Raw genomic sequence first — 16,696 nt, forward strand, 5'->3', positions numbered from 1 at the left:
ACTTGTGGTTTGGAGAGAAAGTAGAGATGAAACAGTCGTATGGGAGACTTGCAGGGGGTAGGGAAAAAGGGGATGTAAAGCGACAGCCACCCGTGTTTGGGGACGCGAAGGATTCAAATGAGTAGTTCAGTGACTCGCAGGACACGCCCGTGGGAGGAGGCGCAGGCCGGAGCGTAAGGCCCGCAAGGGGGCGCTCGCGCTATTGCTCGCGGGTGGCCGAGGCCTCGGGAATAAATGCGGTATCTTCCCCAGGGGAAGAAAGCACAAGGAAAACGAATGATTTTTCCTCCGAAGGCTACGGTAGCGCGCATTCCCAAAAGTACACACGCTGTGAGCAGGATTCGAACCTGCGCGGGGAGACCCCATTGGATTTCGAGTCCAACGCCTTAACCACTCGGCCATCACAGCCGCGTGCGGCTTGGGGCCTGCGCCACTATAGCTGCCTATCAACGGGCCCGCCTCCCGCCGGCCCCACCCCCCGGCCTCGGGACGTCTGTGAGCCTGCGCCTCCCACAGCGGCTGGCCGCGGCGCTGCGGAAGTCGCGGTGCTCGCGCTCTCCTTGCTCTTTCTTGCTCTCCTTCCCCGCCCCCCAGCTCAGCGCCGCGGGAGCAAAATGAGCCCGAGCCCAAGGCCAGGGCCCACGTCCTCCAACGCAAAGGATGCCCGCGTCACTCCGGTTCCCGAAAGCGAAGCAGGAGTCAGCCTGCGAATTTCCACTAAAAGTGCGCGCGAGGGGAAAGCTCCAGCGCGAGGGGAATTGGCCGCGGAGGAATAAGAATCTTGCGACGGATGCCCCATGGCGGGGCTTTGGAGGGCGGGCGGCGCGTAGCCCTCGCAGCAATAATATACCACGTCACATGGTGCCAGGCACCGCTGGGATTCGAACCCAGGATCTCCTGTTTACTAGACAGGCGCTTTAACCAGCTAAGCCACGGCGCCGGCGGGAGGTGCTTTCAGTCTGAAGGTAGATCAGCCACTCCAGGGAGTAGGTAGGTGAGACCCACACACAGAACGACGGCCGTCGCGGGTCCTCTGTGACGTGGGCTCCAAGGTTTTCCCCTCCTTTTCCAGGTCCCGAGCCGGTGGCTTAACGCTCCGCCCCTCCCGTCTCCCACATCTCAGGGGCCCGACTCGACCGTGGATGGGTACGTGACCTCAAGTCCTGCCGCCCCCTCGGACTGGCCTTCTCTTGCGTGGTGACAGGTGACCGAGCAGCTAAGCACCCTCACCTGCTTCAGGGCCCCCACAGGCTGGGCGGGCGCACCAGCCGCCACCCCCTTCCCTCGACACACCCAGCTGATGCAAGGTGACGAGGGGTGCAGGGTCACAGTTAGCTGGACATCTTCCGGGCTCAGCAAGGCCCCTCCGCTGGACAGGGTGTGCGGAGCAGAGAGCTGGGGGGCGCAAGGGGAGGGGTCACTCACGCTCACTACAGCCTCCCTGGCAGGGGGGCCACACCTCCCCACAATGAGCTCGCTGCTCCCAACCCCCACATTTCATTCCACAAAGTCCTGTTTTCTTTTTCCTCTTTGTATTAAAAAATAACAACAGACACAATATCAAAAACACAAATGCCATCGGTAGAGGGTACAGCTGAGAACACCTGGGTCCCACCTGAGGGGCAGCACCAGGGACTCCATGGTCCACCAACCTCCCCCACCCTGGAGCAGCTAGGGGTTCGGACTGCTGGGTCCTGCTTGGGCCCTCCCTGTCCCCTTTAGGGAGGAGGTCGGAGAGAGGGCGGTCTCCCCCAGTGAGTGAGTGCAGCCCCAACCCGCAGGGACCAGACTCAGAGACCACTTGAGCAGCGTGTCAGCATCCTCCTCCAGGAGAAGGAAGGGCTCCTCACCAGAGCTGGGAGATGAGGCTTCTCTGGGCTGGGCTGACAAATCCCGCCCTCTGTACCCCCAGAAGCCGGAGGCAGCCCCTGGATCCTGGGCTGCTGGTGGGGGTCCTGCCCCCTAAGAGGGAGAAGCTGGGGTAGTTTCCTATCGGTCGGTCCCGCCACATCGGAGTTCTGAGAGGTTGAACGTGGGAGAAGGAAGCTTCTCATGCACTGCCGCAGGGGGCCCCCAAATGTGGTCTAGCTGGTGCCATTTTCTGTGGCAGGTAAGGCTGGACTGGATGAGCTCCCACCTTGTTCCTCCTCCTCCATGGCCAGGTCCTGAGAGCTGGAGACTCTGGCCCCAGCTCGAGCCTGAGTCTCTTCTCTGCCCTCGCCCTCCCCACCCCCACCCCCACCCTCGCCTCCGCCCTCCTCCATAGGCTCCAGTCCCAGTCCATCCAGTTCTGAGAAGAGGGGGTCATCAGAGTGTTGAGGGTCTTGGGTGCTACTGCCACAATCCACACAGGCCTTGGAGGGAGAAAGGGTATGAGTCGAGCGAGGTGCTCCCAGCTGACCTGCCACCCCTGCTGTCCCCTGTCCCCCAGCCCAGGAGTACTTCCCAAAGTGTCCTCCCAAAGAAACACCTGTCCACACAGATGCACGTGGGCCAACGAGATAGGAAAGTGTACTGTATCCACTAGGAGACAGTCCCAAGGTCGTTCAGCCTAGGATTGGCCCAGACAAGGCCTATAACGACTTGTGTGGTTAAATGCCATCCAACCCAGCAGCAAACAGGGCAATGAACCTTCTTCAGAATTAACCACCCAAGGACAAGGAGGGGATTGGACCCAGCCTTAATCTTCCCTTCTCCCTCCTGGCCCAGACGCCTCTTACCATCACATCGAGGGCCCGAGGTAGCTGACCCTTCCGGACCCAGGAGTGCACGGCACCCAGCTCCCTGCGCTGGTCCTCTGAGAACCGAGGCTGCTGCTTCTGCATGGCCCGGAGCCGCTCCCGGTCCTGCTTCAGCACAGAGGCCACGTCCCTGCCCAGGGAAGGGGTTCCGACGGCAGAGGCTGGGACCGGGAGCCAGGGCCAGAGCCCAGGAGGCTGCCATTCTCCCCACCCATGGGGCTTTGGGGCTCCTCTTTTCAACTGGGGCTTTGGGGGTTCGAGACTTCTGAGCCCAGGAAAGCTTATTCCCGCCCCTGGAACTGACGTTGGTCTCCCAAAGGCAGGGGAGAGGGTGGGCAGGAGCAGGGCAGAGCCAGCCCCGGAAAAGAAAACCCCAAGTTCGGAGGGAAGTGTGGGTGGACCAGCACTGCTCCGACGGAGGTGGGGGCCTCTGAACCTCCTCACCTGGACGGCACCTGGTAGGTCATCATGACATGCTGGTCAGCGTTGGCCATGAGCAGCCAGATGGGATCCTGGAGCACGTATTTAATGACCTGGTCCCCGGGCTCAGCCCTGGCCTGGGCAGCCCCCGCTTCGGCCTCAGAAGAGTCGATGCTGCCAAAGTACTTGCTCGTGTGGCTGCTCTGACTACTGCCTATGAAGCGGGGGGCAGTGGGGGGTGCCCAGCCACCAGAGTCAAGCTGATGCCCCACCCCAGGGCCTCCCAAGCCCTCCCTCAAGGCCACGTCTGTAGCCCACAGGGCCCAGACTGCTCAGCCTCCCAATGCCCTGGTCCCTGTCCTGCCCTGCGGGGGGAGGTGTTTGGCGGGGGCACTCACGTGTGATGCTGGCAGAGGTGCTGCCTCCCTCGTGGGAGCCCGAGCCAGAGCCAGAGCCCAGGCCGGAGCCCAGGGAGCCGGAGGCGGCGGAGCCTGTGCCAGAGCGGGAGTCCTGCAGCAGCAGCTCCAGCAGGTCACTGGAGCCCGACAGCGCGTCCTGGTTGGAGGACTCGGTCACCTCCGCCTGGGGGAAGGGGCAGGGAGGGGAACAGGCTGGGATTAAGGGATCGACACCCAGGCTTCCTGCGACTACTTCCACTGGCAGGGGGGACACACCCAACCCCAGGGCTCTCTGTCCCGCCTCCAGGACAGCGCGGGCTGAGAGCAGAGAGGACACAGCTGCCTACGACAAGGGGCATGACACCGGCCCTTTCTAGGAGGCTGATGCACTCTCAGAAGTTACGGGGATGTCCTTGCCGCCTGTCAGACAGATGGGACCATCCCCGCTCCACAGATGAGGTGGCGGGTTTCTGCCTCATTCAGAAATTCAGCTGGGGTCTCCCACCCTGTGACACCATCTGCTGGTGACTGAGGCGCCAGATGGGCTGGGGACGGTGGGGGGGGGGCGGGACCCGAGGAGGAAGAGGAGCAGGGGAAGGGGGGCTGTGTGGGGCCTGGTAAGAGGATGCGGTTGTGAGGGGGTCAGTGCTCACCAGTCTGGCCTCTGGCTCAGTGGCCTCCTCGCCAGAGGGCGGGGGCCCAGCACTATTCCCAGGGCCCCCTGCAACAGTGCCCCCTTCAACACGCGGGGGCTCCTCAAGCTGTAGCAGATTCAGCTGGAGTGGGGAGCTGCATCGGGAGTTGAATAGTGGAGAGTCTGGCCGGCGAGGAGGGCTGGGGGGCGGTGGGGGCAGGGACGGAGAAGGGGAGTGGGAAGCGGGGGTGGGAGGCCCTTCAGCGGGGGTCTGGGCTACCCCATAGGGATAGCTAGATGGGGTGGGGAACAGGTAGTTAGGGAGGACCAAGGCTACCATAGGCGTCACCAGCGGGGCAGGGAAAGCTGCAGGGGGCCCAGCTGTGGGGGCAGAGGGGAGAGGCTGGGGGCCTCCTCGAGTGGAGAATACTGGGAGAGGGTAGGACTGGACCATGGCTGGGAAGGGAGCAGCGGCTGCTGGGGGGGGCCATGGGGCCGAGGGTGACACAGGCGGCGGGTGGGAGCCATAACAAGGGGCATCAGCCCGGGGGGTCTGGTGGTGGCGGGAGCGCTTGGCTTTGGAGCGGCAGTGGTGTCGGCGACCGTGGGGTGCGGGGCCGTGGTGGCAGCCTGTAGGAGAGACCAGTGTTAGCGAGGGCCTCGATCTGGGGGTGAGCGTCCCTGCACCCCCCCACCCTGCCACTCTGAGCCAGAAGAGGGCAGGGGAAGGCCCTGGAGAGAGCTCGGCCTTGATCTCAGCCAGATCAAGAGGGGCTTCTGGGGAGAAGAGAGGGGACCTTCAGGGAAGAATCACAGGAGGCAGGGCCATGGGGGGTTTATTGCAAAAGGAGAACTGGAAAAAGTTACAAGTGGGGCGGAGCTGGGGGTGCACGGAAGGCAGAGGCCTGGTGGCTGATGGGAGGAAGCAGGGTGGGTCCGTGGACGCGGGGGCAGGCGGCTCCGGTCCCTCCGCCAAACTCCCACAGCAACGCCAGCCTGGGCACTCCTCCTGCCAGTCGAGGCCGCACTCGGCCTAGCTCGAGCGATGAGGTGGGTGGGAGAGCCCAGTCCTGAGTCCTGCGTCTGCCTGCAGGGAGCCTCTCTCAGGTACCTGGAGGGCTAACACCTTGCCCCCGAAGCCCCCGGCCCCGGTGGGAGCTGGCCCGGCTCGCCGGGCCCCTGTCCAGCCAGGAGTCTACACGGGTCTCTTAAACAGCGACACCTCAGTTGGAAGCGGCTGTGCTTGTGCCCCTGCCCCAAGCTGGGCTCCAAGCAGCTTCCCTGGAGCAGAGCGCCTCCACCTGCCTGTGTCAGTGCCAGCCCCCCAGGCTGCTCTCCTCTGGCTGCCGCCCGGAACCCCCGCCCAGTGTGAGGAGGCTAGCCAGGGGCCTGTCCCTACGCATGGCCCTGGTCGGGGAGGCCACCCCAGCCTGGGTCCCTGGAGCAGGAACCTCTCCCTCAAGACCCCTCTGCACCACCCCCTCCCCAATAATAGTCTGGTCCTGGACCGAGCAGACGACAAGGCTTAGGAATGTCCCGGGTGACTACCTCGCTCGCCAGGGGCCAGGGGGGCCGGGGAGGAGCCATCAAGTGTCCGCAGTCGGCTGAGGTCTCGGAAGCGGCTGAGGAAGGCCTGCTCCTCCTTCTGTGTGTGCAGGGACAGCACGGCCTTGGTTAGGCCCACCGGGCGATAGGCGTCTGGGGTGGGGTCGGGGGCTACCGTGGTGCTGGGGGCTGGGCTGGGGGCTGGGCCTGGAGCCAGGCCAGGCAGGTCCTCCATCATGATAATGTCTGCGAAAGGAGACACAGGGGGAAAAGGGTCACTGGAATCACCTCGGGGATTCCCACAGCCTCCCTGTACCCCCCTCCAGCAGCCTAGCCAACCCCTGGCCTCTGCCCCACAGCCAAGCCCCGGCCTGGGGTGCATCCCTGACCTCCCCGCTGAGCACTGGTTCTGGACCCTCTTCTCCGTGCAAAGCGGTCCCGTGGGTGAAAAGGACACTGGGTCCCCTCTAGTGACAGCACCCTAGGATGACGCCCTAGGACACTCCTCGGAAGAGAAGCTCACCCCTCGCTCTCTCTCCCCTCACACATGCTCCAGGACGAGGCCCAAAGCTCCTTCGGGGGTTTTCAACAGTCCTAGCCCTCAGACACTCTGGGGTCAGCGCCTCGGGCTTGAGCCCCACACCCTAGGCTGTGCCTGCAAACTGACAGAAGACTGGGAAAGAACAAGGCAGCAAAGGCTGGCAGGGATGGACAGCAAGAGGCAGCAGCCCTGAGCTAGGCTGGGGTCTCCTTCTCTCCGTTAGGGGCCAGACGGGGAAGGAACAGGCAGGTAGGAGGGAGCTCTGGCCGAGCCACCAAGAAACCCTGTCTCCATGCCCATACCCGACTCCGGGGGCTTCTTGTCTCCCACATGGACGATGGTGGAGCTGAAGCTACACTGGCTGGTGACAGACACCACGCTCTCCGCCTTATTGGCCAGGGCGAGCGGGTTCAGGGCGCCTCCTACCACGGGCTCCTTCTGTGGGCCGGCCCCCACCCCGGACAGCACTGCCGGTGCTGGATCTGCGCAGAGAGACAGTGCCAGTTACGACCAGGAGGCCCTTGGAGGAAATGGAGCCGGGGGACTGATAGGAGGGAGAAGTCTGCAAATCTGAAGGCTGGGAGAGGGACAGGGCATAGTAAGGCGGGGGCCTCTGAAGGCAGAAGTGCAGAGACACGGGGCCAGGACGGGGCAGCAGGGGCAGGACATGCGCCAGGTCTCCACCTTTCTTGGCCCCCAAAGGGACCGGACCCGTCCTCTGCTTGTCGTCGTCGGAGGCTGAGGAGGCAGTACAGGACGACGAGGAGGCACACTTCCGCTTGGTTGTGCTGGGGATGTTGCAGCTCTCCAGGTACCTGGCAGGGGACCAGACAACATGAGGGCAAGGCCTAGGCTCGGGGCTTGGCAGGGGGCGGGGGTGCTAAGCAGGAGCAGGTCCCAGGGCAGCCTTACCGGAGGATGCTGTCCAGGCAGTTGATCTGCTGGTAGGAACAAGTGGACGCATCTTTCCTCTCAGCCTCTTCAGGGCTCAAGGCGAGTGGGGCCTGGAGGGGAGCAGGGACCATTTCCAGTTCCGGGTCTGGTGACTGGCAGGAAAGGGTCTTGGCCTTGAATGTGCCTGTAGCTGGACCAAGGAGAGAAAAGGGAGAGACGAGCTCCTCTGGGTTGGGGCGAAAGTCAGGGGACCCCCAGGTCTCAGTCCTCACCCACACCCTCACCCACTGACCAGGGAGGCGGGGCCGGGCCGGAGGCCGGGCGCGCGACTCGATGAAAAGCTGCTGTCCCTGATGCTTCACCAGGTGCACGTCCTTACAGATCTGCTGGAACGTCACCTGTGGCACAGAGCAGGCCAGCGTTGGGGGCATGCGGCCAGTGTCGGGGTGGGGCACAGAGCACCAAGAGGTACCAGCGGGCAGGTGTGGACACCCGGTGAGAGCGGGAGGGGAAGGAAAAGGCAGAGGAATGGGGCTCAGCTCCTCTGGACCTGCCCACCCTAACTCTGGCAGCACTAGGGGACACCATGGGTGGGGAGAGGAGTGGAACACGGACACTCACCGGCACAGGAGGCCCAGGTCCCTCGGCGTCACCCCCGTTGCTGTCACTGGACGAGCCAGGGCTGAGGAGAGGGCCCGGGGAAGCGATGGGGCCCACTCCACAGAGCCCGGTAGGACTGGGGCTGTGCACGGGCTGAGGTGGGAGGAGGAAGGGTTAGAGGTCTCAGCCCTGTTCCTCACCCCTGCCTCACCGCCCCGCCACTCCCCTCCACAGTCACCTGTAACAACAGCCGGTGGATCTGCTCTGAGAGCTCCTGGATGTCAGAGTCCAGAGACAGAGCCGGGCTGGGGGCCGGTGGTGTGAACACGTCCTCGTTCAGGGGTGCCCTGCAGGGTGGGTAACAGGAAGCTGAGACCTGCCCCTGCCCGCACAGACCCCACCCACGAAGCCAGCTCTAGGGCAGGGCCCACTTACGTGCGTACTTTGTGGCGGCCCAAGACAAAGGCCACCTTGCGGCTCCAGGGGTGCACGAAGCCGGCCCAGCTGGTGTCCATGGTGACATACTCTCCATTCCGGGCGCAGAAGCGGATCGGGGAGTGGTCAAAGGGCTGGCCGGCCAACTGCAGGACTGAAGGAGTATGGGCAAGAAGGGGAGGGTCAGCAGGAGGGAGAGAAGAGCAAAGCCGAGGGCCACTCCCTGGAGATCCGAGGGACTGAGGCCCTAAGAGATAGAACCACGAGAAGCCCACAGACAGCCAAGAAGGCAGAGCGGGAAAAAAGAGACTCACTCTTCTTGTGGATGGCCAGCATGAGGGGTCGGTCCTCAGGATGCAAGAAGAGGAGCACTGGGGCCCCCAGGAGGTCCTGGGGGAGGTAGCCCAGCAGCGGGGCGGCCCTGAAAGGGGGAGTGGCATCAGAGAGGCCGTGGCCTTGGCCCTGGCCATCCCATTTTCCTCCAGGTCCTAAGCTCACCTTTCGTCCACGTCCTGGAAGAGGCAGCTAGGGGTGTGCCGAGTGGTGAAGATCCTCTTGTCTGGGGGGATCCGGGGAGCTGAGGCACAGGGAGAGTGGCCATTGAGTTTTATCCAGAATGGTCCAGCTTCTCTGTCCCCTGGGCTGCCTCAAGCCCAAGCTGGCTGGTAATCCTCCCCACAGCTCTGCCCAGGGCCATCTAGTCTACAGAGATGGTCCAGACCATTCTCTTACCCCACACCAAGAGTGAAACTGAGAACCAAAGCAGTTTCTTTTCCCCTCTCCTAGCTCAGGGTGCTTATCCAATACTCCCTCTAAAAACAGGGTCAAACCTTCATCCTTTTTTTTTCTCTTCAAGATTTTATTTTTAGGGCAGAAAGCACAAGCAGGGGGCGCAGGAGAGGGAGAAGCAGACTCCCCGCTGAGCAGAGAGCCCCATGTGGGGCTCCAACCCAGGACCCTGGGATCATGACCTGAGCCAAAGGCAGACGTTTAATGGACTGAGCCACCCAGGTGCCCCTCAAATGTTCATCCTTACCTACCTACCCTCTCAGCTCCAAAATTCTCAAGAGCTGAGATAGGCCTCCCAGACTCCCGTCCTGCCTCTTCCAGAGCCTAGAGAAGTCACCCTTCCTCTTTCCCCCCCACTAGACCAGGCTTGTGGCGTACATACCTTCGTAACCCGAGTGGATGCGTTCTGCGATGAGCAGGCAGCACGGCTGTGCTGCGGCCCCTTCCGACACTCGGATCTTGGTCACATAGGGCGTGAGGCGGAATGGCTGGTACCGAGGCCCTGAGTCCCGGTCAGGACCTCCTCTAGCAAGGGAAAGACGCGTTAGTGACTCAGTAGAGAGGCAGCCACTCTTCACTTCAAGGTCACGACCCACACACCAAAGCAGCAGGGGAGCAGAAGGTGGGAGGGGGGTGGCTCCCACCTCCCCCACCCACCTGATGCGGCAGAAGACAGACTTCTCTTGGGTGAAGTCTTTGGTGCCTGAACCTGGAACACACCAGAAAAGCACTAAGAAGAGCCCCGCACCTCACCGGGGGCCAAGAAAAACGCAGCGAGGAAAAGCTCCGGTCCCTTGTCCCTCCCCTCCCAGCACTCCAGGACCTCACCTGCCGAGGTCCCAGCACCCCAGGTGGGCAGGCGAGACGGGGCCGTGGAGCCATAGAAGACGCCCACATCCTGGGGCGCCAGCAGCTCCGAGAAGCGGGCCCCCCGGAACACGTCCCGTTTACAGCGCAGCAAGACCCCTGCCTGCTCCGAAATGTAGACGATGCGGCCTGTCAGGAAGGAGACCGCCACGGAGAAGGTGTCCTAGGCAGGGAAGCGGGGACAAAAGTCGATTTAGGAGCCATGCACGTGGGAGGTTGGGGGTGCCCAGGCCAGGGAGGCGTGGCTGCGGCTGACCTGATTGCGCAGTGTGTACTCCGACGTGATGTGCTCCAGCTCCTCCAACGTGTAGGTGGACATGTCCATGGCGCAGGGCTCGCCCTCTTCCAGGCTCCACTGCTGGTAGTACTCCTGGTTGGCTGCAGGGTGAAGGCCACGCAGGATTTCATAAGTGGACCGCCCCCCTCCCAACCGCAGCCCAGGGCCTGTCGCACCGTCCCCAAAAGCGCCACTCACCCTGCACCTGCTTCACACAGGCCAGGGCGTACTGGAGCGTGGCCAGCGTCCCAGAGCGGCCCTTGCCCCGGCGCTCGGGGGGAAGCCGAAGCTTGAGCTCCCGCAGAGCCGTCATGAGTTCCTTCTGGGTCCTCGCCCGGGCTGACTGTTCACTGCTGCAGGGTCCACAGGGAGGGAGGGGGTAGACCCATTAGCCCCAGGTGGTGGCCTAGGCACCTCCCACCACCATGGCCAGGCTTATCCTCTGGCCCTCAACCCCACGAACCTGCAGCCACTGGTAGATGGGTTGTCCTGCTCGGAGCTGGCACTCAGGAGACTGTAGGCAATGGAACTGCTGGGTGGGGATGGACTCTGAGAGTTTGTGCTGGGGGAGAAGCAGCAGGCCCAAGGTGAGCAAGTGGCCGACAACATGGGCCTGTCCTCTAGCTCAGCCCGATCCTAAGAGGACTCCCGGACCAGCAACACACACCCATACACACCTCTTGCTGCTCTCAGTGGTCTCCAACAGGGCTGAGTCCTTGCCGTTGCCCGAGGAGGAGCTGTGTGAGCTCCGCTGAGATGCCCCCCGGGACTCAGGCCCATTGGATTCATTACCGCTGGAGCCATTGCTGTTGGCATCTGTGTCATCAGCCAGGCTGGGACCAGGGCAAGACCGGTGCTGCGGAGGCCCAGGGGATGGGGCCCCTCCCGGGCAAAAGGATTCCCCCTGCCCGGGGTCCCCACCCCCATCAGCCCCTTCTAGGGGGCCACTCATGTCTGGGCCATGGGGAGGGCAGGAGGAAAACACGGAAGGCGGAGAGGCCACCACGAGCAAACGAGGGGGCCGGCCGGCCTGGCTGCGGGAGTGAGGGAGATCCAAGCCTCTGAAGATTGAGAAGTTTGATCACGGGCAGCACCTGGACAGGCAGATCAGAGGAGGAGAGCTTGGAGAAAGATGCGCTGTTAACTTCGCAGCACCTGCCGGCTTCACTCAGACCTCCCCTGTCTGACTCCACACCCCTAGGACCCAGGCTTTCGAAAGGGAGCCTGGGCAAGTTCTGTTTCCTATCCTGGTGGAGGGACTGCGGGCAGGAAGGGGCCTCTCCCGGGCCTTCCTCCATGTCCCCTGCCAGCGTGGCCCAGGAAAACAGAGACTGAGTAGTCGACCAGAACCAAAGTCCGGACGCTTCCCGTCCCCAAATTCCCATCAGGCCCCCAGTCCGCCGGGGACTGCGGGACTGCTAGGCCTCGGAGCAGGGGGCCTGCCCGTCGCCGCCTATATTTAGGCCTTCGGGCTAATTTTATCCGGGGGCGGTGCCACCCCCGCTGCACATGCGCGAGGACATGCGCGGCCCCACCACGCGCTTCCGCCGCCGCCGCGGTCGCCAGGGAAACCGACGTCAGCAGCTGAGCTCAGCGGTTGCTGGAGGGACCACAGGAGGCCGGGAGGGGCGACCCCTCCCCCATTTCCCGACGGAGCCGCGAATAGACCCACTCCCACACGGGCGGGCGCGGCCGCGGGTCGCCCACCTCTAATACACCCTCAGGCCCCGGAGGGCCCGGAGGCCACACGAAGAAGGGCCGCCCATCGGGTTTCCAGGGGTTGGCCTTGCTCCCCAGGGTATAACACAACCGCCACCGCCCTCCGCTCAAAAGCTCCCCAACCTGGCGGTCGCCTGGATCCCAGTCATTCTGGTCAAGACGACGCAGCCTGTCCTTCTCCGGCCCCGGCACCCTCTCCCGACTCCCAAGTGCCGAGTCGGCACCTGCCATTGTCAGGGACTCGGGAATCCTCTCACCTCGGTCCTCTACTTTTCTCGGTCCCACCCCACCCCCATCCGAAGCGGACACACTCATCTGCGAGCAAGGGACACGCGACCGGCAGCGGAGAGTTCTTCCCCTGCTCCTCGTTCAACCACACCCCCAACCCCCGGAGCATTTTCTGAGCGCCAGTAGAAAAAGGAAGGCTGTGGCCAACAGCAGGAACTAGCGCCGGGAACGGGATGTTCCAGCCTGAACCAGGCTTACATCACGGCCGGCGCGGGGCCAGGGATTGGAGGGGGGAGTGCGGGGAGCGCGGAAAGCACGGAGGGGTCCTGGGGTCCGGGCAAAACCAGGGACCCCCGAGTAACAAGAAAGGAGGCGGGGACATGCCTGCCGAGGGTCGGGCGTGTGGCCGGGTAGCTGCGAGGAGAGGTCCGGGCTGGAGATAAGGTAAGCGGATCAGGAGTGCAGACAGCCGCTGCAGGGCTGCGAGCAACATCTCTGTTCCCGACGGCCGAGAGGGGGTGGACAGCGGCAGGGGAGGCGGATTACCCGTGTGCCGTCCGAGCGCCAGGGCCGAAAGCAGCGCCTCGGGCTGGAAGTCCGACTTGGAGCGGGAGACCGGTCCCCGGGTGGCCCTGGAGATGCCTACCTGGCCGCGCGAGCGCCCTCCGGTCGCCTGCCCGCCGCTGTTGCAGCGCTCAGCCGAGTGGAAGCTTCGCGGGGCCAGGAGGCGGGTTGCATAATGCCAGACACTGCCCCTCATTGGCCTCCTGCCGGCGGAGCCGCAGGCCCCGCCCCCGATTGGCTGGGGATCCCGTCCCGGCGCCTGATTGGCTACTGGCCCCTACTGAGGTCAGGGCTGTGTCACACACACGGGCGCACGTGGACCTGGGTGCTGGCGCTGGGCTGAAAGGCCCCAGACACCACCACGCAGCCAGCGGGCGCAGGACGGTTGCACAGTGGATAATGGGAGGACGGGGAGGGGCGATAAGCTGCCATTCTTCGGAGAAAATGTCTGGGCCACGGTTGGTGCTTAAGAGAGGTCTACTTCCTGGACCGTCTGGCCCTACAGAACAGGACACCTTGGCCTTGCCAGAGGTGGGGAAAAGGAATGCAGACCCTTGGGGGGTGGGCCAGGCTGGATGAGATGGCTGGTCCCTGGGAGGACAGGGGCACACAGAAACCCAGCCTGGCTTCTCCTGGGTTCCTCTCCCCAGCCCTGTCATCAACAATAAAGCCACTTTTATCCAGCCCCTTCCTCTGACACTTCAAACCCTGTGGACAGTCAGGAGGATGGCAATTGAGGGTCCCCGCGTGACAGGGGGAGGAGTGCAGGGGAGGATACAAACAACAGAAGCGGCAGCCAGGGCCAGAAAGGGCTGTAAAGGGAAACAATGCCAGGTGCTTCTGTACCCAATCAAAGAAAAGGTCTCCAGGGAGCCTACGTGGTGACTAGCGCTGCTGTGCTCCTGAAGATGCAGCCGCCCACAGTTAGGGGCGCCCCAAAAGTGGGGGCCGGGAAGCCAGAGCTACAGGGGGAACAAAGGGGGTGGCTGAGGGAAGAGACCGACTGGGACCCTAGCGAGACACAGGTCGGGTGGCAAGGGCGTCAGATCCCCAGCCCTAGGACGAGAGAGAGTGGAGGACCTCGTCTGTCACCTCACTGTATTCCCCAGTCCCCAGGACAGAACCTGACACACCGTGGGTGGTCAATAAATACGGTGATTTTGTAGTTAACAAGGATAGATAAGGGAGGGGAAGGAGCCTCAGTGATGGAGAAGGTGCTGGAAACTATGCTTTTTATAAAGGGGAGGGGAGCAGAACACTGAGTCCTAATTTGGGGAAATACAGTGCCAGGCTGAGCTGAGGGGCACTGCAGTGACACAGGCCCCTCCATCCCAAGACCCCTGTGAGTAGTTCCTCTCAGGGCTCCCCGTTAATGTGGCCAGCGCAGAGGCCCCCAAGCTGAGGCTGACATAATCAGCTGTGGGTACACTCCCTCCCTGTCACGTGGCCTAAGCTTTCCTAAACAATGGTGTTCCCCGCGGAGGGGCCCGGGGGAGGGCTCTGTGGAAAAAAAGCTGGGGCACAGGGATGTCATAAAATAACCCAGAAAAAAAAAAAAAAAAAAAAAAAAAAACCAAAGCAAGAAAACACAGGAAACAAAGGATTGAGGAGTCTGGATGCTCAGTCTCATCCCTTTGGAAATGTCCCCCCAACTTATAGTCGGTGGCCCGGTCCCCTGTCTCAATTTTCAGACCACTCTCCTCCGGAAGCAGGGCTTTTCTTCCTTCCCCTGTTCTCCTCTGGGATCGAGGCGCTATCTCCGCTGACAAGGGCAGCCCGTGCTCTCCCACCCCCCCACCCTCCAGGTCTGTATTTTGCATAGACAAAGGGGTCGAGTGCTCCTGCGGCCCCCACCTGCTCTCAAGGCCCCCGGCTGTCCTGCCTCACAGTCCCCACAGTAACCAGGGCCTGCTGCCGTCAATGGAGGCGAGGGGGCGGGAGGGAGCGGTGACGTCAAAGCGGAGGAAGAGGGCGGAGCAAGGCAGCCGGGGAATGTGGGACAGGGAGGCTGGAGCGGCAGCGGTTTGGGAGGCGGCCAGCCCGAGAGGGCGGCGGCCAGCGCACTTGGGAACATCGTGTACTCTTGGCTGGTGGCCCAGGACATGCACCCAGCCTGGGCGCCTCCCCCAGCCAAAGACAGTCGTCCTGTCCCAAAGCCAGGGATTCCTGGAGAGAGGATTAGGAGGAAGGGGTCCCCCGCCTCCGCCCCGGAGCCAGGCTCTCTTCTCCAGACTCGCATCCTCCCTCCCCTCGGTTTGTTCCTGCTCCTGGCACTGGCTTCCCCCGTCTCCGAAACAGTACACATCTGCTGGCCCAATCCCAAAGAGCTGGGGCGGGGACGCTGGAGGCCCAGGTTCTGCGAGAGAACACGCACCTTTGCTCCTTCCCAGAGGCCCCCTCGGAGCTGGAATCTCTTGTTACTATGGCAGCACAGAGAGGGAGGAGGGGCATGGAGAAGAATGGGTGTGGGATGAGGAAATCGAACTGGGACAGAGCAGACGGCCCTGCCGGGGGCCTGGATCCTGGGAACGGGATGAAAGGGTGGAATGAGGGTTTGGGCTGGTGCCTCACGACCAGAAGGCCCGGGAAGAGGGAAATGAGGGAGTCACCGAAACTTGCAGAAAGACTTGAGAATGTGAAAATAGTTCCCAGCCACAGCATTTCTGTCACTGTTGTTTTGAGATCCTATAGCCACTTTTTTTAAGCTAAAAGCAAAACAAAACAAAAAATATTAAACTATGACCCAGGTGTTGCGATAAGCACCACATATATATAATCTTATTTAATCCCCAGAACAGGTCTGGAAGATGGTATTACCCCTGTTCCACAAAACCAAGTCTCAGAAGTTACTAAATTTGCCTCACAAGGTGTTCTCGGCTCTTAAAAAGTGGAGCCCAGGGTTCAGATCTGAGCTCTCACGTGGCTTGTCATTCTGGCATCTTACCCTTTGGGCATCTGTGCAGTGATTCCCAGCACTGGGGATCGCCAAATAAACAGCCGATTCTAAGTTCGGTACCGGGAACACAGATCCATCCTCTCCCTGGGCCTGCACCCAGTCTGCACTCCCCACATGCTCTACACAAGTCATCTCAGTCTGTTTTCACACGCTCACAAAGTCCTTGAGATCAACCCAGCAACCACCAGCCCCAGGGATTTCCTAGGGGTCCCACCTGCTCATTCTTCCACCATACCCGGGTCACTTTGCCACAGGGCCGGGTGTTTGCACAAAGACCAGAGCTCTGCCAAGAGGTTGGTGCCTCCTGGTGTCCAGGGGCTCAGGAAGACACGTGCACAGAGAGTCCACGCAACTCTCTGGTCTCCCTCAGAACAGTGTCTACTCCACCTTTACTCCCAGGGATAGGTCCGAGGCTCAACCCCTTCCCTTTACACCCGAAAAAGACATCCAGAGCCGTGATGCCACCGGCTCAGGGTCACGCACATCATATCACCACGCTTTCTGGAATCGCTATGTCAGCCCTTTCGTACCCTCCCACCTGCCCTGTCAGGGCCTCCTCCCACCTTCAGAACCCCTGAATCTTCTAAGTGTTTAAGGAACCTACCCAAACAGTAGAGCCAAGCACTGGAACATCCCCCACCCACTCTCAGGGACCCCTGCCCCACATCGCCCCAGGAACAGGGGTCTCAGCTTCCGAGCCCCACCCTCCCAGGACCCCCTGGGCCAACCAGGCGGTGGGGGTCCAAGCACCTAGGGCAGCAAGGAATCTGTCAGATGTCGCAGACTCCCGCCCTCGTCCCTCCTGGTCCCATTCCCCACAACCCTCCGAGCTCCCACCGCGGCGATCTTGCATTCGCATGATCCCTCCGCCCTACTCCATTAACACAGCCCGGGACAGGACATACACCAGTCGGGAGAAGCGCACAAGGGTCTCCGAAGGTCTCCGCCCACCCGCGAGCACTCACCCCCGCGCGCAAGCACAGGCCACAGCTTCTTCCTAGACGGACAGCAGCTCCGGGACAGGCTTCTCCTGGCCCGCCCACCCGCTGCGCGGCCACGCCCCTCAAGCTTATTGGTCCGGGGGCCCC

The 16,696-nt window shown here is 62.4% G+C and overlaps 1 protein-coding gene, 1 long non-coding RNA gene and 2 other non-coding genes across 8 annotated transcripts; 1 reads left to right on the forward strand and 3 right to left on the reverse strand.

Annotated features, from left to right (window-relative positions):
* Positions 1–326: 326 nt before the first annotated feature.
* TRNAS-CGA lies at positions 327–408 on the reverse strand. The gene has a single exon. It is a non-coding gene; the product is annotated as a tRNA-Ser (tRNA).
* A 127-nt stretch (positions 409–535) lies between these two features.
* On the forward strand, positions 536–1,648 carry LOC116577149. Its single transcript, XR_004280424.1, has 2 exons — positions 536–990; positions 1,073–1,648. It is a non-coding gene; the product is annotated as an uncharacterized LOC116577149 (long non-coding RNA).
* On the reverse strand, positions 867–940 carry TRNAT-AGU. Its single transcript has one exon. It is a non-coding gene; the product is annotated as a tRNA-Thr (tRNA).
* Positions 1,649–1,838: 190 nt separating the features above from the next.
* On the reverse strand, positions 1,839–16,678 carry PER1 (period circadian regulator 1). 5 transcript variants are annotated; one of them, XM_032319981.1, is made up of 24 exons: positions 16,574–16,660; positions 12,735–15,357; positions 10,819–11,235; positions 10,605–10,703; positions 10,340–10,494; positions 10,121–10,242; positions 9,826–10,027; positions 9,655–9,727; positions 9,380–9,522; positions 8,707–8,785; positions 8,523–8,629; positions 8,209–8,362; positions 8,012–8,120; positions 7,795–7,926; positions 7,466–7,571; positions 7,192–7,363; positions 6,964–7,094; positions 6,582–6,761; positions 5,742–5,984; positions 4,213–4,823; positions 3,560–3,743; positions 3,186–3,375; positions 2,721–2,871; positions 1,839–2,354 (listed from the first exon to the last, which is right to left on the reverse strand). In XM_032319981.1, the coding sequence occupies exons 3-24, from the start codon at positions 11,091–11,093 to the stop codon at positions 2,085–2,087; spliced, it is 3,888 nt and encodes a 1,295-aa protein (XP_032175872.1). In that variant the 5' UTR covers positions 11,094–11,235; positions 12,735–15,357; positions 16,574–16,660; the 3' UTR covers positions 1,839–2,084. The 5 variants fall into 5 exon arrangements, with proteins under 5 accessions (XP_032175872.1, XP_032175875.1, XP_032175873.1 ...); XM_032319984.1 differs by having other exon boundaries at positions 9,655–9,706; positions 16,574–16,659; XM_032319982.1 differs by lacking the exon at positions 12,735–15,357 and having other exon boundaries at positions 16,574–16,678.
* Between the last annotated feature and the right edge of the window lie 18 nt (positions 16,679–16,696).

The sequence above is a fragment of the Mustela erminea genome, chromosome 18 (genome assembly GCF_009829155.1).
Source record: "Mustela erminea isolate mMusErm1 chromosome 18, mMusErm1.Pri, whole genome shotgun sequence".
NCBI classification, from domain to species: Eukaryota; Metazoa; Chordata; class Mammalia; order Carnivora; family Mustelidae; genus Mustela; species Mustela erminea.

Excerpts from the sequence above, each read along its gene's own strand:
- PER1 (XM_032319982.1), bottom strand. The coding sequence starts at position 11,093 with ATGAGTGGCCCCCTAGAAGGGGCTGATGGGGGTGGGGACCCCGGGCAG. Across the intron at positions 6,762-6,963 it reads CCCTTTGGGGGCCAAGAAAG|ATCCAGCACCGGCAGTGCTG; the intron begins GTGGAGACCTGG and ends CTCTCTGCGCAG. Across the intron at positions 3,376-3,559 it reads CACCTCTGCCAGCATCACAC|GCAGTAGTCAGAGCAGCCAC; the intron begins GTGAGTGCCCCC and ends CCCGCTTCATAG.